At 34.8% G+C, this 26,638-nt stretch overlaps 1 protein-coding gene and 1 long non-coding RNA gene across 10 annotated transcripts in view; both read right to left on the minus strand.

Moving 5' to 3' along the window:
- Positions 1 to 12,088, minus strand: part of Shab (potassium voltage-gated channel shaker cognate b) — a 111,764-nt gene extending 99,676 nt beyond the window's left edge. For 6 of the 7 annotated variants that reach the window (XM_017632907.1, XM_017632899.1, XM_017632893.1 and 3 more), the window contains exons 1-2: positions 12,051 to 12,088; positions 9,711 to 11,124 (exon numbers count right to left, since the gene is read on the minus strand). In XM_017632907.1, the coding sequence (XP_017488396.1) occupies positions 9,711 to 11,114 (1,404 nt within the window). In that variant the 5' untranslated portion in view covers positions 11,115 to 11,124; positions 12,051 to 12,088. Of the gene's footprint in view, positions 1 to 9,710; positions 11,125 to 12,050 lie in introns of those variants that run through there. The other variant, XM_017632934.1, reaches the window with a different exon arrangement.
- An 18-nt stretch (positions 12,089 to 12,106) lies between these two features.
- LOC108376728 (uncharacterized) overlaps positions 12,107 to 26,638 on the minus strand; it is a 127,524-nt gene continuing 112,992 nt past the window's right edge. For all 3 annotated transcript variants that reach the window (XR_001849279.1, XR_001849277.1, XR_001849278.1), the window contains one exon: positions 12,107 to 12,506. This is a non-coding gene — a long non-coding RNA (uncharacterized LOC108376728). The remainder of the gene's footprint in view (positions 12,507 to 26,638) is intronic.

A 26,638-nucleotide genomic window follows, 5' to 3' on the forward strand; every position in this document is an offset into this window, starting at 1 on the left:
CAGCAAATGTCAGTTACGCGGTTTTGACGACGATACGCGGTTTTGTACTTTAACCGACGATATATGCATATGTAGTTGGTTAATAAACTATCCAATCAAACATTAGAGCAAATTTTTCCGGTCTTCTACTGAATCTATCGTACATTGTTTCGATTTCCATGAAGTCTACGATTCTGAGTTCTCGTACAGATTTTCTACAACAAATTTCAGTTGTCGGAACAGATAATTAAAGTCTTAAAAATAATACATGAAAGTAGCAATAATGATGAAAAAATATATGGGTGTTTCCATCGGAAGGTCTACCGTCATATATCTAACTTAGTTATGGGCCAACTTCTCCACTTTTCAATAGCTTTTGAGTATGTCTTGCTAGGTGGCGCCAGGGTCGAGATATTTAGAAAAACCTTATTTATGGTCCCATTTGGCTCGAATTTGGCGTATGTAGTTGAAACATAATAAATCATAAATTTCCAAAAAATTACCATAAATTGGCGCTGAAGTCAAAATATAAAGTATACGCGATATAAAATTCGTGTTTTATTTGCGTTCAATACTAACAAAAATATCATGATGGAAATCTATGTCACGTCACGCCATGTCACGCACAATGTTGTCGACTTTACTCGGATTTAGTGATAGTAATTTTTTTCGTATTCGTAGTGAGCATTCGGATTCGTAGATTTTCTACGATGGATTCGGTAAGAGGCCCCTTTAATCAATAATCAATAAACATCTAACACCATCACTCCTATTCTGCAACACTTTCGTATTCGGATTTTGCTACGAATCGTAGGAATGGAATGCTGCAATCCGAATCGTATCTTCGAACTTTCGAAATTCGTAACAATGGCATGCCTAAAAACGAACGAGTAAGCTTTTTTGCGTAATTTTGTACGAAAACAATGCTGTGTCGGAGGCGAGAAAAAATATGTAAATCGGTGTGTGTTTTCAGGAAATATTAGTGGTGTTTGCTTACAACAGATAAATTTACCTTTCGCATATACGTATATTTTTATCCACTGCTTTATATAAACGAGCAAAAAAGAATCTTTGTTGCCCCTTATCGAGAAACTTGGGTCCGGTTTAGTTATTTGTACAATGATTTTCGTTTGTTGTGTCCAAACGCATAACAATAAATATTTTTAACCCTTTGACATGCGGAAGCCCTATACGCGGCCGAAGGCAGAAGCAAGCGCAACAGGTGGTGGACCTAACAAAATGCAATGGCTTCAATGGCTTGGAAGAAGCTGTTATTGTATTAACTGGATTGAGAACCAGTTCTTCAGGCATAGGAGGAGTTCTGGCTTGTGGCTCAACAATTCAACCCGAAGCTGACATGGATGCCCCCATGATTACTACTTATGCCCGACCGCTCCGCATACCTGTGTGAGTCCATTGCCATAGCGCCTTCTTACTACACTGCTGCAAATGCATCAGACTCCATAATTTTACTCAAAATATTTAAAATTAACTAATTTTACTATAAACAAGCACATGATGAGTGTTTTTTTAATTCCTTTCCACTTTCTTTTCCTTCATACAGCTGAGTTCGAAAAATAGCTGATACCTGGCAATGCTGCACATTTTTCCGCAAGGGTTGCCACATGTCGATTTTTCGTTTTTCGTAACGTAGCTACGAATTACGAATTACGAAAATTCGGGTTCTAGAATAAGGGTGCATGTCTTGCAGCCCTCTAACAAAACTATTCATATGCAAAGCTAACTCGACTACTCCCAGTCTACATAGTAGATGTACGATGCTTAAACTATTTACAGACTCCTTACAAAGGATAAAAGCACCCATTTTTGTCTCATATTGTAAACAAACAAATAATTATTATAATTCAAAATATTTCATGAGCTACTTGTGTGTGTGTGTGGGTGTATGTGTGACATTCCAACATGCTGCAGACTTCAAATTGAGCATAACCACCAATTCCATCGAATTGAGTATCATGCATTAACGCCTATTGCATTCTATAATGATTATAATTATACACATACTTATATAGAATATGTATGTATATAAATACACAGCGCATAACAGCAATTATGTAAATAATTGATAAGCATACATATATAGTATATTTCGCAATGCTCATACAAGTAAAATTTACTATCGAAAAGAAGTTTTTTTTTTTTATATACAAACTACCATATTTATATATATATATACATACGATAATGCACAACGGACTACTACTACTCAGTCAAGCATAAAAAATAAATAATTTATATATACATACTATACATAAATACGCATTAAAACTAAATAAACTCAAACTGATTTAAATAAGATACAAAATAAAACATATTTACGTGTACTAAATATATAACGCTGTGATTTTGTTTGAATATATAATTAAGCCTGGATTTACAGGTATTTACACATTTTCCTTATTGCAACACATACAGAGCTACAGCTATTGATTATTTTTGTACAATTCCGGGAAGCAAACTCAAATTAAAAAGTAGGGTATACAAATTCCATTCCATATCAGAACAAAAAAGAGTACAAGTTACGCACACACTTGTCTCGAATGTTTTGCATTACATAAATGGTTTTGTTTCTTATCTACATATATGTATGTATATGCACTTGTAAGTATCGAGCAATCTGGTGTTAGGAGAGCAAACAACTTGGTAATCGGTAATTACATACATAGATGGTATATGTTGTATTGAAAAAAAAAAACAAACAACAAGAAACTGGAGTACTTATGGGGTTTTGGAGTGCATGTGGTTCACATCCTTTTCTTGGCTTTACCAAAGAAAACAAACAAAATTCGAAACAAACAACGGAATGGCATGGAATTAGTTGTTGTTGTTTTGTTTTTGCAATGATTGCTTATATGTATTGCGTTTTAGGCAATACAAATATGTATGTCTATGGATCACCATTATCATTTGGCGGGAGATTATTATTACAACAATACTACAACAAAGGAGAAATACCGTGGAAACACCAAAAAACATAATAAAAATAGGGTTCAACAGAAAAATAAAGAAATATATTTATTAATGAAATAGACGAAAACGTAAAATTAGAAATACTAATTTTGCTTTGGTCTTTTTTTTATAAAATACTAAATGGAATTTGGTGAAATCATAAGCCGAGGCTAAACCAAATTAAACAAAAGTTGAAGACTACGATTTCTCTTAAGTGTTACATTTTGTACGTTTTCGAGATACAAGCTTCCGCAAAAGCCACTACGACATCACAACAAATGTAGTACAAACCATAACTTTACTTTTCTAGCGACTGATTCTCACACATCAATAATATGTAGATTAGACGCCAAGCATTCAATCGATCATTTAAATAAATATGACTATTCAATGGAAATATTATTAATTCTATATGCATTTGTTTTTTTTTTTTTGAAGTTACGCCACCAATTGTTTTTACTAAACTTAGGAGGGATAATTTTTCAACCGAAAGCAATATGAATACGTTTAAAAGTGTTTAGTGTATTTGTAATTATAGATAACAAATAGTCAAGTACATATGTACTAGAGTAGAAGGAAGAAAGAACAACAACGAGAGGACTTAGACACATATCCAACAAAGGACAAATGAATCGGAAGTTTTTGTCATTGTACGAGTACGTGTACGATTACATACATACTACATTTCTCAGTGGGCACTTATGAAGTGTTGCCTGAAGTGTTGTACAAATTTAAGCGAACAATTTTAATTTAGTGAAAATTAACGATTATTTATGTTTGCTTTGCTTTTCTAATACAATTTTTACATTTTAAGACTTCACAATCATTTCAAATTAAAATTAGTATTATTTACTACTACTACTTGTGTTGTTGTTTAATTTTCTGTAGTTGGATTTATGTGTGATTTAGTTATTGTTGGGATACTAGCCGGTAATTGTTGAAGCAATAAATATGTTCTTACTAACTTGAAAAAAAAAAACATAATTAATTATTTTGTTGGTTCTCATATTATTCTTATCATCGTTTAAAAAAGGATGTGGTTTCGGGCGGTATATCAGAAAATAAATTATAATCAAATATTACTTTATAGTTAATTTTTTGGAAAGTGAATAAATTTCGAAAAACAGCACAACTGACAAAGAACTCCGGAAATTTTTCCAGAAAAAAAAACTGTTTATACATTATACATTGAAAACAATAATATTGAAAAAATAGTCAGTAAAAAGTAAAAGCAAGATAAACGTAGAAATTTAATCTTCGGCGGAGTTCTAAATATTGACAGAACATAGCGAGGTAACAAATAAAAAATATGCCTACTGTATTGACTCGTTGGTTGCACTGTCAGCCGTGTTTGTGAGCGGCCTAAAACGGGCACTATTTGTAACTCTTGAGACTCCTTTCGTTAGAAGACAATTAATCTAATGATTTTGATTAAATATTCCTGCTTTTTTCCACTGGTATTTTGCTGCTACGTTTGCAGAAAACAGCACCCAGACTTATGCTTGAAACATAACAGACCACAGTCTAGACCTGTCAAATTATTTTTACACATACATATGTATGTAGATGGTGGCAATAGAGCTGCCCCGCTACTTCTTGGGCGTGGCCAGATTAGATATACATATTTCTATTCTTCAAGGTCTTCAAGGATAAGGTCCTTCCTCTTCTTTCGAATTCATGATGTCGCTGCCACCTTAAAAAAAATGTATGTCTCCACCGAAAAAGCGTTAAGATGATGAAGAAAAAAAAGGGTGCAGCCGTAACCCGTGGCTCGTTGTTTTAAATTTTTGAAAAGGGGTACTCACTTTCCGTAGCATTTTAGGTGTAAAGTTGCTACCTAGCAATCTAGCACGCTTTTTGCTATTGGAAAAGTAACAAAACATGTGCAACGTAGCAACTTTACACCTTGAACGCTGCTCAACGTGAGCTACCGTAATATGTTTCAAGCATTAGTATTATTTTATTTGCGCTTTATTTAGAGTCATTTTGACAACCTCTTTAAGATAAAAAGCGCCGCATGATTCGTTTCTTTAACTTTATTAACTTCCAATTTTAGTATATAAGGAAGCTTCTAAAGAATTAGAGGCCTCACAATTTCAATTCACTCACTATAAGCATATGCCTAGTGGACCTGAGCAAAAAATTTCCGAAAAGCTGTCAACAGGAGGGCCTTTAAGGAGGCCAAACCATTGCTAGTACTTAGTCTTTCAACGATCAGAGTAGAATAAATACTGAGAATATTGTGATGATTGGTTAGTTAAAGATTATGGAATTTACGTTCATTATGAATGCCAAACTAATTGGTTGTTGTGCTAATTTAGCTCCAAAGGTACATGTTTCAAGGAGTAATTTTCTGATATTAAGTACATTTCTCCCTGTCGGAACCAATATATTGATATATATTTTCTAAATATAGGAATACCATCCACGAATCTACTGCTGATCCTTTATTGGATGCGGGAAGGGAAACATAATTCTTTGCTTGCTCAAATACAGATTAACTTTGAACTTAGATGGCATAATTTTGTGGTGCCTACTAAGTCTGAAATACTACTTAATCTTTGAATTCGAATTGCTGTGAAGAAATTTTAGAAGCTTGCATTTAAATGCTAACAAAAACTTCGAAAGCTTACAACATTTTTCCATGTAATTCTCTACTACTCAAATGTTTATGTTCATGTCGGAGAGTAGCAAACTATTTAGTTTAATCTAACTTTTCTTTTGGATCGACTCTTATTTAAAACATGTAGTACATACATACATATATAGATACACTATACGAAACATTTATTATTTTTTACCTCTACTATGTTCTACACCAAACTAGACTCCGCTTATTCGAAGTACGATTTGTTTTTAATATACTATATAATAAATTAATACATATACAGAAACACAAACAAAGAAAAGCAAAAAAAAATATATATTTTTTTAAATATTTAAGAAAAACATTTAGGAAAAATGGTACTTCAAATTAGAAGAACACAAAACATAAATACAAAACGTTTGAAAAATTTTAAGAGATGTCCCCAAATATGTTGTAATTATTTCCGCTTCCGCACAAAAAAAAAAAAACACTAAGCTGAGGCTGAACACTGCTTGCTAAGCGCTCGAGAACAATGGTTATGAAGCAAGAGGAGGTAGCTATTTTATGGTTGAGAAAATGCTAAGGTGGAATTCTTACAGAATTAGACTTCCTATAGACTTTCTCAGACGTGGCTTAAGCAAAGCATAGGTTCGGGTATTGGCTAATTTCACTAGCGTTATGAAAGCGGAAATGTATTACAACACGCCTTTGGCCACTTCTCCCCAGAGTTCTTGTGTGTAAAATTTATTTCGAGGATTTCTACAGCACACCTGCCGCCTGGTCATATCGCTTATTGCCCATTCCCAAACATAGTTATTGGATGTTTTTTTTTTTTAGTTTTTTTTTTTTTGTTTTTGGTTGCAAAGCGTCAACACTTCAACGTTTATCGCACGTGCTGTGTGTATAAGTAATGAGATTAATAGAAAGAAATTAGTAAATATTTCATAAATTATTTGAAAATTCTTTCTGTTAGTAATAGAGTTGGCAATTTCCACACAGCATCATCACCTGGATGACTACCAAAAATATAAATACTCGCTTTTCAGGCTAGAAAAAGAAGTACTACAAAAGAAGTATTACAGTTAAAGAACATTTGAATAATTGCGATCTTTCGAAAAATTTACAAAAAATAATTTCATATGGTTTTAGTAGTAATCATAATCCGACAACACAAAGAAAACACATATGTAAATCGATAAAAATAAATAATCACCAAATAAAATTTAACATTTTCTTAAAAAAAAAGAAGAAAAACAAACGATAACACAAAAGACTTTTGATATCACGATGATGAAAAATAAAATGTACAAATGTATATTCCAAGTTGTACGTTTACTCCGTACTGTACGTTCTAGGGCAGGGTTTCCAGGATTGTTAGCTGAAGCTTAGCTTCAAATATTTTCTGCCCCTTTGTTGGCAAAGTTAGTTCACAAATGATTTTATTGCATGCCATTTGTATTGACAGCTTCTTCAACATGCGAACTGTGTCGAAAACGTTTCAAGCTTGAAGCTGACAATGAAGTGAGGAATGGTAGACGCATCGGAGTGACACTACGACAATATTTAAAAAGCGTGTGGAAAACGCTTAGAGTACATCAAAAAGAAGAGTTTGTTTAATTAAAAAATACTTTTCATATGCAGGTATGTATTTAAAAGTATTTACACCATTACAAAAAGACGTTAAAAACAACACATATTCTTATAAGATAAGTATATATTTACTTGGGTAATACCATTGTGCAAAACTCTCCAGCGAGTAATGCAAACGAAGCGTAATTTCAGAAGCAACGCCCAAAACATACATAAATATTTCTTAGAAATATTTTAAAGATTTTCTTTTGAAAACACACAAACACATTCAATAATTTCAAATGGAACGAGAAGATCGATTCGTAACTGACGTTTTGGGTCTGCTATTTTTCACATCACTATCATTAAACGTTGAAAATGGAAATGGAAATGCTAATGTAAGCTGTCATTAACAAGTAAATAGTTGTGAGTAGAGTATTAGTAACAGTTTTTAATCATACATGGTTTTGCAATTATTTACAGCGACTAGTTCTGCAACTGATTTTCTTCAACAATTTCATTCTGGTGAAAGAATATTTTAAATTCAAAAACATTTCTTTAGCGTTTGCGGTAATTTTTGGCGTTAGAAGTATCCCAATAAGTAGCAAATGAACAATTATCCTTAGAAAAAATTTTATAATTCTTTTTGCCATATTTATCGCACAACAAACACAACAAAGCCAAGAAACATCAAGTTAACATGTACATATGCATCTTGTCCAATGAGTTCTTAAACATGGAAATAAAGCTGAGTGTTGATAAAGCTGAGTGTGGTAAAAGATAAACAAAAAAGTTAGTAAATAGGTACATGGAACTATGCGACTGTGGTGACTGAGGCAAAATTTACAGCGTTAATTGGATTTTTTAAATTATCATTTATCATAGTTATTCGGCTGAGTTAATTTGATTTGTTTTTACACTAAAATTGTGACAGAAAAGAACTTAAATTTTCGAGTAAATAATTTTGTGAACAATAATATGCGGCACAGACATTTTTTATTACGTACAGGTCACCATATTCGGTGCTTTGAGCAGTAAATATAACAAATCTAAATCTACTTTGTTGACCCCCTCTGAGACCACGATATTTACGGGAAATCATAAGATGTTCACATGCGAAAATTTCCCGAATCAATGAGGACTTAATTAATATGTCTTGTGGCGAAATATATATAGTGCAAAAACTAAAACGCAGTGGGGGCATCCTGGACTTTTTAAATAACGAGGCACTATAGAGTGGGAACATTTCTATGCAGAGCGGGGCCATATGATGTTAGGGTGGTCCCTACCCCCTACCCCCTTCCCCTTCTAATATAACGTATAAAATATTCTCGACGAAAATGTATCACATAGACAGAGTGTTCTGTAACAGCTTTCTCTGGTCGCTAATGAAATAAAGTTCTACCATCCGTATTGTGTACCAGGGGATTTTAGCGCAGATTTCAGCTTCAAACGGAAATAAATCAAGATATCGTTTAACAACCTAATGCAACGATTTATTTGTGTATGTACATATATAGCTCAGCTCATATCATGCTCATAATTTTAAATGATACCACAAAAATGATCTAGCATCTAGAACTGAAGTCGTGCTATCTGACCTAGAATTGAGATTGGCTGTAAAGATGGAGTCCCATCGGACACTGTGATCAAAGATTCATTATACTTGAAATTTAGCAGATAAGAAAAAGGGGCAAAGTTGGTAGTCCTCAATTAATTCTGGCCTCTAAAAGCGCTCAGAAAACCGAATATAAGAGCCTATGCTTAAAAAAATGCTCATTTTTATTCTGCTCCAAAAAACGCAATTACTTTTGCAAACCTTTAAAGGTTTTTACAGTTAGAAAAAGAAGAAAAACTTCTCGCTTCTTTATTGACGCTGCAACCGCCTAAGCGATTTTGGCCGAGTCCACAAGAAGAAAAACACGAAAACTTATTTCAGATTAGGATTAAGGGATATAAAATATGTAAGTATTAACTAATTCAGTTCGTCAGACAATGTGTAATTAATTTTATCGAAACTTCAGGCAAAAGGGGCCGTATCTTATAAGAATTTATTATTTATTTACTTAAGAAGTGAGAATCTATAAAGTTTTGCTCAAATAGCCAGAAACGCCATACGTCATGCACCGAATTTCATCCTTTATCTTTCACTTTAAGTGTAAAAACAAACAAAATTTCTCCCCTGAATATTTTATTACGAGTACGTATGTATAAATATATATGCATGTATACGTATGTATATGGATAAATAAGTGTAGATTAAAATATTAAATGCGATGTTATAATGCTTCAAGGTTATGTGGAACTTAAGAGTTACAAAATAAGATGTAAAATTATAAATTAGAAAAGAACAAAACAATACAACACTTAAAATTATGTAATTGAAATTAGAAAAATTAATTTATATAATACATATAAAATATAGCGATAGAAAGTAAAAATAAAACATAATAAAACTTTACAGACGACAACAAAAACATTTCCGCTTCGAAGATACTCACTAAAGATATTCGTAGATAACTATTTATTTATTTATTTCGCTTGATCCGGAAAAGATTTACGTAGATATAAATGTTTGCGCTGTTACCAGAGCATCTCAACTTACCCTCGCGGCGAAGCTGGTGTTTGGCTTCTCGAGCAGCTCCCATAAGTACTTCTGGTATTCAGCACACTTGCCTTCGCCGAACTCTTCTTCGTCCCGTTGTCGCAGCGATTCGGCTTCTTTGCGCATTTCTTCGTGGACATTCTCTTTTCGCTGGTGGTACTTGTGCTGGCAGCACGACTCCAGATACAACTCATCGACCCCCCAGTACTCGAGATCATCACTAAATGCCAGAACACACATCTCGTCGACGATGTGTAGCTTTCCGGTACGATAGAAGTTCAATATGGAGCTGAAACTTTTCGGGTGTCGGTCGAAGAAATACTCGTTGTCGACTATCGAATAGTCGTCGCATAGCTCAATGATTGCCTCGTGCGTGGTGCATTCGCGCAATCGGCCCAGACGTGTGTGCGGCAGTCTTTCGAGTGTGCGCCAGAGAACCTCATGTTTAACGCCGCCTACATTGATGGACACGCGGCTATTCACTTGTTTCGATTGCGCTATCATAAAGGGTTCGGGTGGTGGTATGGAGGACATGGATCTGGAATGTGCGCGCTGCAGTGCGCCAGTGCCCATGTTGCCGTGCATATGGGAAGTCGTCGGATTGGAGTGCGTCGGTGATGGTATTGGGAATGGAGCGTATCGCACTTCTTTGCCAACAGCGCCGGTACTACCAGCACCAGTGCCGGTACCGCCAATGCCACCGATATTTTGACCGCCAGGCGCGGCAACGCCACCGATACCGCCATTGCCCATAGGGCCACCAAGGCCGCCTGCGGTGTGCGTGGTTGTGGCGGATGCGCCAGTAATACTGCCGCCATCGTCGTAATCCAAGTTTCCAATGCTGCCGCCACCGATATTGTTGAGATTGCGTTGGCTGGTAGTGACGCTGGTACCGGCAGCCGCAGAAGCAGCTGCGCCATTGTTATAAGCAAGATTGCCAGTTGTTGGGACAGCTCCAGTGCCGCAACCAAATGAACTAGCTCCACCGGTTCCCATCGCTCGGCCCCAATCGACATTACCGCTTGTATCGTAGTAGGCTTGGTTATCGTTGTTGTCGCCAAGGTCGTAGCCCTGGGTGATGTGACTGAGGCTACTGACGGCAGCTGTTGCTCGAGCTGCCGGGCTGCGGCCAAGCGTTTCGTTTTCAATCCAATTACTGGTTTGTTGCTGCTGTTGTTGTTGGAGTAGTTGTTGCTGTTGCAATTGCAAATGTTGTTGCTGCTGTAGCTGTAGATCGCGCTGAGACTGTTGCTGCTTTTGCTGTTGTTGTTGTTGTTGGCTAGCAGCCTGTCCACCATGCAGTTGTCCGACCATTTGCGTACCTCCATTATTGAATTGGGGCGGTGTTGCATCACCCGTTTCCCAGCGTACCGTTTCACGGTCTCTATCGCGTTCGCCGACCATAAGTCCGCCACTGCGGTAGAAAATAGAAAGCAAGTTATGTAACTAAATAACACAATTTGTTATTAAACAAATGATTCTTCAAAGGCTTGCTGTTGGGGTAACAAGGTATTTTTCCAATCAATAATATTCTTTAGGTCTGGTGGTTTATGCCAACGAAGCTTACTTGAATAAGCAAGAAGATAGAGTGCAAAAAGTTCTATAAGGACCTGGGTCTGAGCAGTTCTAGTGGAAAACTATGTATCTGGACGAAGGCAGTGGCAGCCACCATTATGAAAGCAGTTGGATAGACACTATATAAGAAAAAGTGTGACAGAGGCAGCATTTAGAAATTTTCCATATTTGGAGAAGAAAGGTTTGCCATTTTACAAAAACATTAAACATAGAATTCGCGATCGCTTACAACATGCGTTTGGTTTAATCTGGAGAATGCGTCATTGCTACTTATTACTCTGGTTATCGATAACACTTTTCTAGCTATGAATTTTAAGTAATATGTCCTTTTGTCAAAAGTATTAATTAGGCTACTCTGCCCCTCATGGCTTCACATATTTTTGTATGCTGTGCGTTTCGGCCCATTGGAGTTGCTCTTGAAGTCCGCCTGCCAACGACTCACTACTCATTTTTACTGCTGCGGATTACATTTATTATACATCTACGAGTGATTCTGCTCACCAAAGCTCAATGAACGTTGCGTAAAAGCTCCGTAAATTATTTTTCTTATAATGGTGCCACAATCGACGCTTTTTCATATCTGTCCAGCTGTGTCTGTTATAAGAATCGAGCTGTGGGTATTAACTAAAATTTTACTTAACCCCTTCGCTTCCAAAAATTTTCCCAAAAGTATAGGTATAAGCTCTATTGATGTACATACGTAAGTATAAATCTTTTCGAATAATATCTATTTCGAATTGGCAAACGTAAAATAAATATACTTACCGCTACATTGCATAAATTTTGTTATTACAGTCTCTATAGTAATCAAGCAAATTTTATTTGTGACTCTCAGGAAAATTTTTTTAGATTTCCTCTCGAAATGTGTGCTTTTTTACTAAATTAAACTTAGTTGTATGGTCACGAATCACAAATATTTCCACTTCCTTAGTATCCGGTATATTATTTGCAGCATCCACTTCAAAATTATAAGTTTGTATTGCGTAGCGGCTCTCCCACATGTCTTTTTCGTATGATTGAATCACAGGCTGTTAAGTTCCCTTAGCTAATCCCAAATGGTCGTTCTACTACCACGATGTACATATATTAACCACTAATCGATTTCACACTCTTCGCAATTATTTATCACAACGGAACGTACAACTTTTGGCAGCTTATCAATGCGGCTGGCACTATGATTATCTTCATTATGTGTGCGTTTTTATAGTTGCATTTTTATATCTGAAAGAAAGGATTATAGGTTAATAAATTGTATTTGTAAGTACATATGTATATACATATATATATTTATATATGAGACATTCTTTTTCGTATCGGACACCAAATTTGGTGTACCAATTTCGATTCGCTTCAACATTTTTTTATGGATTCCACACATAAAATAAGCTAACATGTTTTCGAGGAAACTTTTTTAAAATTTTTTTCTTCGGAGATATGATCTGTCAAAGATTGGATTTTTTTGTGATTTTGACTAATCATGTAGTGATTACCAGTAAATTAGAATATCGCTTCGTTCACAACATTTGTTCGACTACTTTTTCATATTAAAGAATATTCAAGAAATGGGATTGGCTAAATTAAAACCAAAGTTCCAAAATTAAGACTTTATTGTGGTTTTCGCCAGAATATCTATATGGATTGAAAAAGTTGTGGAAGAAATAATGTTAACAAAGCGATATCCGCAGCAAAATCTGCGTTTTGCTAGCTTTAGTCCTGCAATTGTCACGACCATTTCGTCATAAAGAAAAATATTTAAAAATAGTTCTTGAAAAATGCCAATTTTTTTACCACGTTTTTTATAGAGAATTAAACATAGATAACGATGGTATAATTTTAAATACCTAATTTACTCGTCTTCACTATCTAAATCAACTTGAAAAAGTTCAACTGTTAATAGCAAAGTTAGCTTTAGGACAATTTTGACCATCTTATTTATAGAAATGTTAATTCTGTTTCTTTAGCTTTAAAACGTCGCTAAGATGAAGTCTCCACGATGAGCGGACCCCGAGATATAACGATTTGAAGAAGTACATGATTAGTCCGATTCACGAAAAAATGCAAACTTTGACAGATCATATCTCCGAAGAAAAAAAAAATCCTCGAACACGTGTTAGCTTATTTCATGCATAGAACCCATAGAAAACAAGTAATATAGTCTAATTTGGCGCGGAGCCGAACATTAGATACCCGGCGCAAGTATCAAATATAGTTTAGTAGGCAAATGTTGTTTGTTGTCCGAAAAATACCGCAACATGGTAAGCAGGGGTGTATTTATCCCTATTTCACACATCTTCGATAAACTTATGTAGTTATATGTGGGCGCTATCACGCTGATTTTCCGAAATTCCATAATAATGTTACTTCTTTTCTTTTTGTGTACATAAATTAGCGTCCTTAAATTTCGAAATATCAAAGTTTCAAGCATTTCTGAAATTTACCGTTATATAAAAAGTGGCCGTAATTTTAGTCCGATTTCAATAATTCTCAGCGTTTTACTTTTATGTGACAAGCATAATAACCTTACCGAGTTTGGTACAAATTGGTCGAACGGTTACCGAGATACTTATAAGTTGTCACAAGCGGGCGGTGCCACGCCCATTTTCCAAATTTTATCATACGCGTATTTTGTGCTAAATAATTATTGCAAACATCAATTTTGAATAAGTTTGCTTCGGTATTTACTGATTTAACGAAGATTTCGTATTTCTCTAAATTACCGTTATGTGGGACGTGTGCGTGGTTATTGTCTGATTTGAAAAAATTTCAGCCGTTTGGTATGTCTTGTCAAGGCCAACCACTGTACCAAGTTTGGAAGAAATTGGTGCAGCGGTTACCAAGCTATACACATGTAACCATAAGAGGGCGTGGCTACGTCCATTTTCCAAAAATTTATAATATTCTTATTTTTCGTCAAAAATTATTGTACATATCAATTTTGAGTGAATAATCTTCAGTAGTTACTAAAATATCGCAGCTTTCGTATATCTGAAAATTACCGTTATATGGGAAGTGGGCGTGGTTATTGTCCGATTTTCCCCATTTTCAATACCATCAGTCCTACGCCCGAAAGAAGTTTCGTTAAGATATCTCAATTTTTACTCGAGTTATCGTGTGTACAGACGGACGGACGGACAGGCAGTCATCGCTTAATCGAGTTCTCTTTTCATTCTGATCATTTATAAAAAGCACCCAGCATTTTAAAAGCGAGCTATATAAACTTTATGCCTAAAGAACTATAATTTCAATTCATTATCTTGCCTTTACCTTTCTCTAGCCTACGGTTGTTGTGTTGGATTATTATTAAATAAGTAAATAAGGCAAATGATACACGAAATCAATATTAATGACACAGAAATCGAATGTTAAAAAAATTAGGTCACGTGTGGAAAAGGAAGGCATGGATAGTTAATTACACAATAAAATTCGTCTTAAGGCATTTGTGTAAAACATACCAATAAGAGTTTCACTATCCTGTCGGGAATCTCGTAGACGACTACTAGCTGCTCTGCGAGTACCGACTTCAATTGAAAAAAAAACGCTAAAAATCGCCAGCCATGGAAAACTGAGAAATTACTTTTCCATGTACAATCCAGACTTTCGGGAAAATTTGGTTTCATCAATTCCCCAGCCGACTGCCGAATTGTGTAAGCAATTTATTTTTTGTCTGCGATGAGATTACTTTTTCAGTATTGCCCATGTGCTGCACAATTAAATGTAGGTACTATATCCCAGCAAATATGTCGATGTATGCATGTAACTGAATACAACTGAACCGAATATCTAATAGCAAATGCTTAATAAAATATGCAAATGCTTTTATGGTAAAATCAGGTACAGAATTAAACAAAGAAACAAAAGTAAGCTCGACAGAAAAATTGATATGCCAATGAAGTCCAGCAAATGTTGAAGAAGAATATTGGCAGGTTGTCAACTAACTGAAATGTGCAAATGCGCAACTTGTATGGACTCCTTGACATGAGTTAACACAACATGTATTTACATACGTATATGTACATGTGTGCGCGCCTGCAAATATCCAGCAAATATGAATGCAAGTGAGTCCATACATACTACTTATGTAAGTGTCTTAAACCGGCTGCAGAGGTGCGATTTGGGCTAGTCGGCCACTAACATAATCGCACACCTTGGATGATAACGACTTGCAGCTATACCTGGCAGAAAGCAACGGCAGCGGAAACAAGTCGAGGCTACCAATTGGGCGTTGCACTTCCGCTGCAAATTGGAACAAAGCCATTCCTATTTACGGCAGCTCATTTACAAATTCACAAGGTTAACATAAATCCAAACAATATTTACAACATTCACATTTAGGCTCCATCCATACACACATGCGCTGTAGTCAAATGTACTACCTTACAACTAGTATGAACCGCATGCCCAACTAGTCAGCCAAGTATCTTTTTTCCATGCAATCAACTAGTATTTTTGACATGGGGATGTCCTACGATACCAGTCTTATGCTAGTTCAAAATAGACCGAAAATACTAGTCCAATTATGGACCGAAACCACTACTTTGGGAGTAAAAAAATGAAATGAATTCATGAATATACAATAAAAAACTTTTAAACCTTATTGTATTACACATTTTTATTTAGCTGCTTTAGATTTGGCATAACAGAGGTCAACAAAAAAAAATCGATGAAAGGTTCCTTTGGCCAAACCTAGTCTGCAATATGTTTTTGGAGTCGCTGAACCCGAATCTGAAGTCCGCTTTGCTCCCTCACGTCTGGATTTTTTTCTAACCTCAAAAAACATCTCGAATTTTACGTGACACGCAGTTAAGAAATAAAGTATTTTCAAAACTACTGCGTCTGGTACCCAAATGGTAAATATTGATTTACCTATTTAAATAGTTTGAATTTAATTTTTAAACAGGTGGCAGCCCTCTTCAAACACTTTAAAAATATTCTAAGCGTTCAAACTAATGATTTCTTAAGATTCATTCGCTTAACTTTAATATTTTGATACTTCATACAAATTAGACTTTTCAAACAGGTGGCAACCCTCTTCAAAATGTTTACAAACTACTACGTGCTTAAACTTTTCGTCTGGCACCCATACATATTTCTATTACCTAATTCTCTTAATTCAAATTGGATTTTATTTTTTAACAGGTGGCAACCCTCATAAAGTTAAGTTAAGCAACAAAGATTTACAAAACTGTTTCCATTTATGCCCATTTTGTAATAATTGGGTTAGCTTTTGAAATAATTTGAACTTAATTTTTTAAAAGGTGGCAACTTCTCTCGAAGGAGTTAAACCTTTTTGCGCACCTAAAGTCAGAGTCTTTTGATTTGGCACCTCACTTTTGAAAATCGAACGAACGATTAAATTATTTGAATTCAATTTTTTATCAGGTGGCAACTCTTTTCTAAAAAGTAAAACCTTATTGCACATTTAGAGACCAAGCGCTTTAATTTGACATCTCATTTTTGAAAATCGGGCGAACTGTACAGATCTTTTATGCTGCACAAAGAATCCCTTCGCGTATTATATATATAGATATGTATGTAAATAAGTATTTATTTGTATATACATATGCATTGTATGTATTAGAGAGCTGCAAAGTTCCCAGCCAAACTGCACTTCTCACATTCACTCAAAAAATAGGGACACATTTTTGCGGTACCTATAAAAGAAGAAACCAAAAGCAGAGAACATCCCAAATGAGCGTACCTGAATGATGTTACTCGACGGCGCTCTCCTTCGGCTAGGGATAAATCGATACAGGTAAGTCCAAGCACATACTCTATACTTTTCTCAATTTACCAAGTAGTGTTTTACTCGATACTTTTTACTGCGATCCAAGTAGGTATCGAAAAAAAAGCACTTGTATTGGAAGCGCAAAACTTATTTTGCTTCAGCGTCTTCTTTGATAAGCAACCCATTAGAGGAATGGGAAGATATGAGCACTACATTTCCGCAGCCATATAAGCAAGCCCGTCTATACATAACGGTTGTTCGGCCATCTGTCCCTTGCGAGAGGCTTTGCTCAAAAACAGGTACAACTATTAGACATGTTCTAAAATTCGAAAATTTAAAATCGACTTGACTTCGATAATTTTTTCGATGGTTTAACCCATAAATTTACAAGTCTCGCATTAAAATAATTTATTTCATATCGCTGCTGCTTCTTTTACGGTTTTCAATTAGAATATTCACTCTTTTTATCAGATATAATTAAAAAATATTAGGCAAGTTCAAAGTTTCGAATTTCAGAACATGCCCGTATATCAAAACTTCGAAACCGCCTTTCACGAAAACACTTGGAAAAGTTGACTTTTTTGGGGAAATTCAACAAAAAAGGAGTTATTTTCTTAAACTTATTTTATATGAAAAAATGTATTTTATTGTTTTTGTATGAAAAAGTATTAGAGTATAAATAATCCTGTAAAAATGCATATTTTTCGTGAAAAAAATTCAATAACTTTGACTGCAAACTGCAAAATCGTAGTTCTGTGTACTCGATACCTTTCCAATACTGACTAGGTATCGATACCTTGTTTGGTAAAAATACAAGTACTAATTTGAGTAATACCTTGATAGTATCGATTTATCCCTACCTTCACCAAATACGCGTTCCGCTATGCTCACATACTTAAGTATCAAGCAACCTGAACGTAGTATTTGAAAACTTCACATAGGAAGGTCAAACTGCAAGTGAAGTTTTACGTTCTCTTTATGGGTTTGGATTCTACTTATAACACGCGAAGAAATTTTTACTTTTGATTGTGATCAGGTTCGCATTCGTTCGATTTTCAAAAATGGGGTGCGATATTAAAGTGCTTGGCCTGTAGATGTGTACTAAGGTTTAATTTTTTTTAAGTGTTGCCACTTGTTAAAAATTTTAATTAAAATTATTTAATAAGTTAAATCAGTTATTTAAGTATGGGTACAATTATAAATTGGTTTGAAAAGGCTCCATTTCTAATAAATATGTTGGAGTGTTGCCGTTTAAAACGTCAAATTCAACTAAAATTAAGGGAGTTAGGTAAATGAAATACATACATATTTATGTATTAAAATATGGGTGTTCGAATACGTGAAGCATTTTTTTGTGAAGGAGATCAGATCTGCACAGTTCTTTGGAATTAAAAAATTAGACGTCAAATTATGGACCTTGGTTTCATTTTTTGAAGTAAGAACTTTTTAGAGGTACAGGGAGAATTGATGCAATAGATATCGATAACAAATCCTATAAAAATATCGATTACAAAATCGATGACAAATTCGTAAAAATTTCGATAGCAAAATCGATAATAATATGGTAGCAAAATCGATTAGAAAATCGATAAAATAATCGACAACAAAATCGATAAATAATTGATAACAAAATCGATAACGAAATCGATTAGAAAATCAATAAAAATATCAGTAACAAAATCGATAAATAGTCGATATCAAAATCGATTAATAATCGATAACAAAATCGATAAATAATTGATAACAAATTCGATAAAAATATCGAAAACAACCCCGATAAATATATTGATCGATAAGTCCCAAGAATCCCGAAAATAATATAAAGCACTGGCAACCCTATTAAAAATATTACCTCTTGATAAAAGTGCACTAAAAATGCCTTTCGCTCGATAAAAGCGTTGCAAAATTTTACGCCACTTAAATATTGTAGCGGTAAAACTGACCTTCAAAATTGTGTTTCAATATTTAAATTTGATGTAGTATGAGGGTAGATATATAGCAATGACATAAAAATAATATTATTCATTCTTGGATTGCGCCCATCGCGGTACCGCTAATCCGCTCTTTGTGGTTTTGACAGAATGAGCTGTGTGCGTGACGTCATCTTCGTGCAATTGTAGGGTGTACACTTTATTGTTAAACCTAATTTTGTAATTTGCGGTCACTAATTTATTAATAAATTCGGTCTGAAAAATGCACTTTGCGAAAAGAAAGCGCGCGATATAAGTAAGTTTTTAATGTACATTTCTACATAAACGCTACATGCTACATGCTACATGCCCAAAATCGTTGCTACGTGTCCTTATTTAATTAAACTTCGTATATTTGTTAATGCCTGCAAAATTTGACCATTTAGTATCTATTGATATTAACACATTTTTCCGCATTGTTTACATATTTTCCTATGCGTTTTGGCATTTCCCTCTCGCAATCGCACCAAGATGACATCACGTAAAAATTACGCTCAAAAATCCTCTCTCATGGGCGCAATCTTGTATTCTATCATTCTTGGCTCCCAAGCATGAATATCCTTTTTCTCAGTGTAGTATGTGTATGTGTATTACATGAAGTGCCGCGCTCAACAGATTACCTTTCGTTGGCGGTTATAATGTGAAACAAGTCTTCATATAAAAAAAACTCAAAAATCTTTAGGCAATTTCGTTGGTCTAATCAGCATGTGAAGAAGTAAAAAGCTGATTTATTTTCCAGTCCATTTATCTTAACATACGCTTCATAAAGGGATGTTATTAAGCCCTGCTAATGCATATAGTTAAGATTTCTTTCAACACATGGTTTAGTCATAGTTACCAAATCTTAGTTGAGGCAACTGCGATTTGTTTAGAGACCGGAATATATTCATGCTTGTGAACCACCCCTAAAGAAAGAGATAGAACAGTGGGCGGCATACGCACAAATGAAGACCAGTCAATGAATCAGACTGGGTGCGTTGAAAGCATTGCTCCCATACCGCTGTTCGTATATGTTTGTGTGAAACACACATGTGCTCAGCGCTCAGTAACCCAGCAAAAACTTTTAATTTTATGGTAAGCACTTATTTTTGTATCAATGGAGTAACGTACAATTACAAGTCGCTACAAGACAATATTCGTTTATGCATTGCATTAAGTGTAATGCAGTAGTAAGAAATTTGACATTTATTCGATTACCTCAAATAACCATAAATAAATAAAAAATACATTTTATTAAACTTTAATATTCGGCTTTATCAAGTGAACGCCCAAATGGCTACTGAGGCCACAAAAATCAGATTGAGCCAGTGCTCATGAAATATCAAACGGAGTGTGCCATTGAAGCAACTTGCACTGAAAAAGTACACAATGTCTCAAATTTGCCAAGATTGATGAACATGTGCAAAATAAACACGCGCAAATTTGTGTAAAAATTAGCTGTTACCAAAATCCCTGCGGGTAGGTAATTTTCCCTACATGTACCAACACTGCATGTAACATACCTACATATCGTCATTTTAAGTACAAAATCGCGTATCAACAAAATGCTAAACCGCGTATCAAGATAATACAAAAGCACGTATGTGAGGTTGCATAAATTATTTTCTAGAGAGTAAAAACACTCCTATTTCAAAATGGCTCTCTTTTTTATAAAGCAATCGCTAGTATATTTCAGGACTAATGGATGAGGATTGAGCAAAGAGCTTGTGTGAGCAAATCCAATTTTTGGCAGCAAATGTCAGTTACGCGGTTTTGCAGAATGACGATATGCGGTTTTGTACTTTAAACGACGATATGTACATATGTATGTACAATAAATATTCACCTGCATTCTATGTGCCGAAGTAATAACCAATAAAGAATAGTTTTTTAGTGCAAACGGGAATAAAGCGAAGACTTGACCTTCAGCTGAAAGCTTTGGCCTGGCAAAAGTTTTACCACATTCATGCACACTTTTAGAAGAATCGGAAACACTCTGAATTGTTTACTTACTGGTTATGCATAAATGTACATACTACGTATCGAATAAACTCGTATACAATAAGTGGAGCTTTTGTTGAATTTCATTGTCTTCACATACGGTTAAGTATTTTCCAAGACAATGCAAATGCTACTAGTTACGAAGCGTATTTTATAATAAAAAATGGTGAAAAATGATTATTGCAAAGCATTTTCTAATACTACTCAAATAGAGGTAAGTAAGTACCTTGGATATACATTAGGGTGCTTTTTTTTTGCGACTATTGTTTTTTTTTCATTCCTACGTCAAAATTTTGTGGAAAACACTTAAAAAAAACTCCCTGGAAATTTAAACCCTTAATATTAACACTAAGTACTTGCTGAAGGCGTGCAAAGATTTCCCATATAAAATACTCGTAAACTTTGAGTTTTTTTCTTCAAGCTTTTTTTCTTTGAGCTGTAGACCTCAGAGGCATTTTACGGTATAATCATGGTCAATGATGGGTTTTCTTCAGAATTAAATGCTCTACAAAAGCCTTCATTGCGGTGTAATCCTAAATCCCAAATTTTTCATGAAAAAGTATAAATGACAAATTTGTACAATTTCTTACAAAAAATTTTCAGAACACTAAATCGCTAACATCGATATTTCTTGAGATATAGGGCTTTGAAGTTGAGGTAGTCTGGAATTTCCATGAACTACATATTAAGTTAAATGGTAGAAATTGTTGATCAACTTCAAAGTCCAATATCTCAAGAAATGTGGATATTAGCGATTCGGTATTGTAGAACTTTTTTGAAGAAAATTTAATGTCCTAAAAGGTAATCATTCATATTTTTTCTTTAGCTCTCGTTATTTTCGAGATAGGGGCAAAAAAACGAAAATTTCATGAAAAAATTGGGTTTAGTGACCCGTACTACCTCGCTGGTGGAAGTTAGGATTACACCACAATGAACACTTTTGTAGAGCATTCAATTCTGAAGAAAACCCATCATTGACCAAAATTATACCATAAAATGCCTCTGAGCTCTAGACTTTTTTTGACAAAAAAAACTCAAAGTTTATGTGTATTTTATATGGAAAATCTTTGCACGCCTTGGGCCAGTTATTGTAAGGTTTCAATTAATAGTAAGGTTTCAAATTTTCATGGAGATTCTTTATGTGTTTCCACAAAATTTCGAGGTAGGAGTGAAAACAATAGTCACAAAAAACAACCACCCTAATATACATGCATATGTATGTATGTATGTACGTAAGCATGGGCAGGCGCTCCTATTCTGCATGGGGCTACTTGTTGAGTTGGGAAGTTGTTTGTTGTGCATGTTTATTATGCATGCAGAAGTATACTTTCTGCAAGTCCACTTAAGTCTAAACACACACATACCTACTTTCCTCTATGTATGTATGTATACTTGTGCATACTCTAAATGCCACGATGACCTCGCTCCATTTTCCATGCCAGCAAGTGTGTACTCACACAAAATGCAACCAGAGATGCGTTCACCTGTGTTGAAGGGCGCGCGTTCATTTGGCATTTAAAAAAAATAGTAAAAGAAAATATTGTAAAGGAACACCAAGCCAAACCTAGCCCAGAGACCTTGAAGGTAAAGGTAAGCTCGTATGTGTGTATGTATGTACATCTATGTGTACGCACAGAAAAGTAAAATGCGGTAAGAGTAAGGCAGCAAAAGTGATTGAATAAAGGCGCAGCTAGCGTAAGTAAATTGAACAATTCAATAAATTGTCAAACAACTGCAACAAAAATTGTACAAAAATGTACTCTTGTAAATTACAAAAGAAAGGCATACTAGTATAATAAAAAAAAAAACAAAGACGACAACAACATTTCGAGAGCAGAAGCTCCGCGTCTAGCATATAAAGGGTTGCGCACATAAAAACAATGAAGCGAAAAGAAAATTTTCAAAAGAATTTTATGCCACAGCACGTACGCGCGCGTGTGCAACAATCATTGCAACAAAACGAATAGAAAAAAAAAACGATGGCCATATAGTTTCACATGCACTTGAGCGTAAAGTGAAAGCTTTCCAACGCATCTACACGCACACACAAACTAGTACATGCATAGGCATGGAAAGAGTATGTGTGTTTGTAGGACACTCATTGTCGTAAACAAAGCATGCCACAAAACCTCGCCCTAGCCCTTTGCCCCAGCTGGCAGCAGCCTCACATCCGGCACTGCGATAAGGCAACGTCAAAATCATTGTCACCACAGCACCAACAGCACATGTCGACACTTACTTCCAGCTTTTCATGCAGATATGGATGCACCCTGCAGAGAAACTCCGAACTAGTGAATCAAATTTCTAGTTCATTACTAGTTCTTTATCGGCAAGAGTGAACCAGTCCAGTAGTAAGTAGATCGCCACCAGTTCAAAGTAGCGAAAGGTGGCAGTTTACAAAACTATTTTATTTCACTTTTTAATACTAAGTACAACTACTAAATTAGATTTTGGGTGCAAGAAGAAAGAACAATTAAAAATCGTTCTCTTAAAGATAGAACCACCTATTTGATTTCTAACCGTTTTTATTCAGTCTTATGCAAATTCATTAAGTCCAAAAGAGTCCAGGAATTGTGAGAAGCCCCGAAGAGTACAAAAACTTTAGGTTTATAAACTATAGGCTTATTAAAAAAAAAATAGGTTTAAAGAGCTTTATAAAGTGATATTTTTATACAAATTTTCGATTTATTAAGCAATTAAAATCTTCTTGATTTTAGATTAAATTGGGTGTAAAGCTAAGGTGACGAGTTTAGAACTGATTCGGAACTATAGAAAAAGGGATACAGATATTTTGATAGATGGATATATGCTTGGCATTTTTTTCGTGTGAAAATGCTTTCACTGTGGACTTCACAGATGCTTTTTAATAGTTTTATACAAAATTTATATTAACATTTTAATATCTTGCGTCTGTAGGCACATCTATACAGTCAGCTACAGTCAAAAGTGTGTAAACGTGTTTTGCAAATACTCAATTTGAATTACATTTTTTATAATCATTCAAATAAATTTATTTAAAAAAAATCGCTACCATGGGAAAGCCAGAATGAGTTTATTTGAAAAAATCAGGTTGCTCGCCTCTTCGAACTACTGTATATATATGTAGAATAATAATTTCCACCAGTTGCCATTCGAATCGGGGTGCTCAGGTTTGCTACATGCGCCCGTTAGAAATGAATCGGGGAACTACTTGCTGTCCAATAATAACCGTAAGGGATGAGTCGAGACTAATTGATCTCCGTTAATACCCGTATGAGACTAAATAGTTGCAACTAATTAATGCGCCCAATTGTAACCGATTGAGACTAATCCTGGAATAATCTTTTTAGAGAATAGTGACCAATTTATTTTGCTGGGTAGCAAAAAGTGGCGACAAGCATGACAGCATGGCAGCATTGACAGTGTCCACGCTAGCAACATTAGCAAATGTGGCATGAAAATGACACCTCTGGTGCGTTTCTTTAGCGATCGTGTGATAAAAACTTGTTATTAGTAATTGCATTTGCTGCTCCTATTACAGCTGTTGGTGCTGCATAACTAAATACAAGCACGTGAATAACGGGTGTGCTTTTTAGTCATATGAAGGCGGCTCGCATCAATGGCAAGAAAAGACGAAAGGAAAATCAATACCTTAATTAGCATATTGGTTACCAAACCCAATTCTCATTTATCGCTTCAGGCAATTAAAAACCTCTTTTAACTGCGTTAAAACATACATACATAATAGAAGAAAGAATTGATGCCAATGCAGCGTTTTTGCTGCATTTAAAATGCAACATTTAGCACTTTCCAACAAATTTATGTTTTCGAAGGGCGTTCATGCTATCGCATTTAGGAAATGTACATTTACGCGGGTTCGAAATCTTATGCTTTTGACAAACAGCCGTGTTCCAGTCAATATTTATTACGATCAATTCTCACACAGAAGATAATGTGCAAAAAACCCTACTGAAAAGGAAAAAAATAAATTTTAAACCAAAAATTCAATACAAAAACTTGAATTGTTTTAACCATAACCGAACATTTGTTTGTGTGTATATTCATTTGTCGGTGCTGTCATTTAAAATTTCCTCACTTAATTACGAAATGAAAAACAAAAAGGGTTGATCCAAATTTCTATCAGCATCACATCGATGTTGAATTGGCCAAACTTTTCTTTATCCAAAAAATTTAAAATAATAAATGAAATCTCGATCGGTGATCACGGAAACGCAGCTAGTAGCCACTGTATACGCGAAAAAGCAATGTTGCCTCTTTTTCTCATTAAACTATGTTAGAATCGTGGAAAGTTTGGAAGATCGCAGGGTTGCTTTGAGCATTTAGATTCTTAATGCAAAAATGGAGTTGCATTTAGGTAACGAGTTTTGTATGGATAAATGTACGTTTAGAGTAGCATTTAGAGCTAAATATGCTTTTACGCGTAAGCAAAAACAGCCCATAAGACTAAACCTGACTTATAACTTGTTTTTTGTTTTGTTTTTTCCCCTTATAAATTACATGGAAAACTTTGAGCGATTTGAGCGACTTCTAAATTTATTTTTTTGATTTCAAAACAAAAAATTGGGATATATTTTTTCGATATAGAACAATCCTAGGGGGTTAGAGAAGTCAAATTGCGACCTTCCTTATTATGGACCACCTTAATGTTCGCATGAAATTCGCAATCCATTTCTTAAGATAGCGTTTTAAACTTTCCTCTGAAGATGTGACTGGGATCAAACCAAAACTCTAATGTTTTTTTAGAAGCGATTTCGAATACCTTACACTTTTGCAAATTCTTTAAAAATGTCGGAGCCCTATCAAATTAGGCAGTCATCCTTATTAGGCTGGGTCGATTTTGTATGGGGGAAAATAAAAGGCATTTGACCGTATTGTAATACTAATTGATTAATTTTGATGTCTTAGGTCTAAGCCAGTTGTTATTGGTCACGAAAGATTAATTTAAAACTTATCTTTAGCCCGTGCAATCGAGTCAAAGTGTATGAATTTTGGAAATGAAACTATGGGTTGTAATATTTATGGAATGCGTTCATTGTTATAAACAGGACGATATATCAAATTAAAGGCTATTAAATTTAATACCCCCCGTTCATTTATCATTTTTCAGTACGGCTGCACGTTTTTAGGATATTATGATAAAACTTACAAAAACTATAAGTTTCCCTAATGAATTTTCAATTCTTCATTACTTCAGCAACCAAGTTAAAAATACAAAAAGGTGAGAGGAGATTTATTTCAAACATTTTAATGTTTTCGGATGGTAACGCCGATTTGGTCAGTTTTCAAGATCGTTGTGAGTGAAGTCAAACAAGTATTGTCAAAGATAAGGAATCGGTTGATAAGTTTTTTTCTTAAGTAGTTTTAAGCATATAAGTATTTTTAATACCTTAACATAATACAATTAGGGCAAGAAACGGCCATTTGAAGTCCATTTATGCAGTTTTGAAAATTGGTTCTGAATGGTTTCATTAGCCACCGAAGAAGCACATATTTCGCGGTTGTGCAATAAGTGTTTAGATATACATAAATATTTTAGTTAAATGTCACTCTCCCTGGCACACTTTTCTGTAATCCGGTTCTTTTATTTAAAGAATATTTATACAATTGAATGGAAATTTTTTTAATGAAAAAACTGGAGATCCACTTAAGTTTTTCGATATAACTTTGGTAAATGTTAC

Source organism: Rhagoletis zephyria, unplaced genomic scaffold, assembly GCF_001687245.7.
Source record: "Rhagoletis zephyria isolate East Lansing unplaced genomic scaffold, Rhagoletis_zephyria_1.1 Rzeph_scaffold_00101, whole genome shotgun sequence".
Lineage (NCBI taxonomy): Eukaryota > Metazoa > Arthropoda > Insecta > Diptera > Tephritidae > Rhagoletis > Rhagoletis zephyria.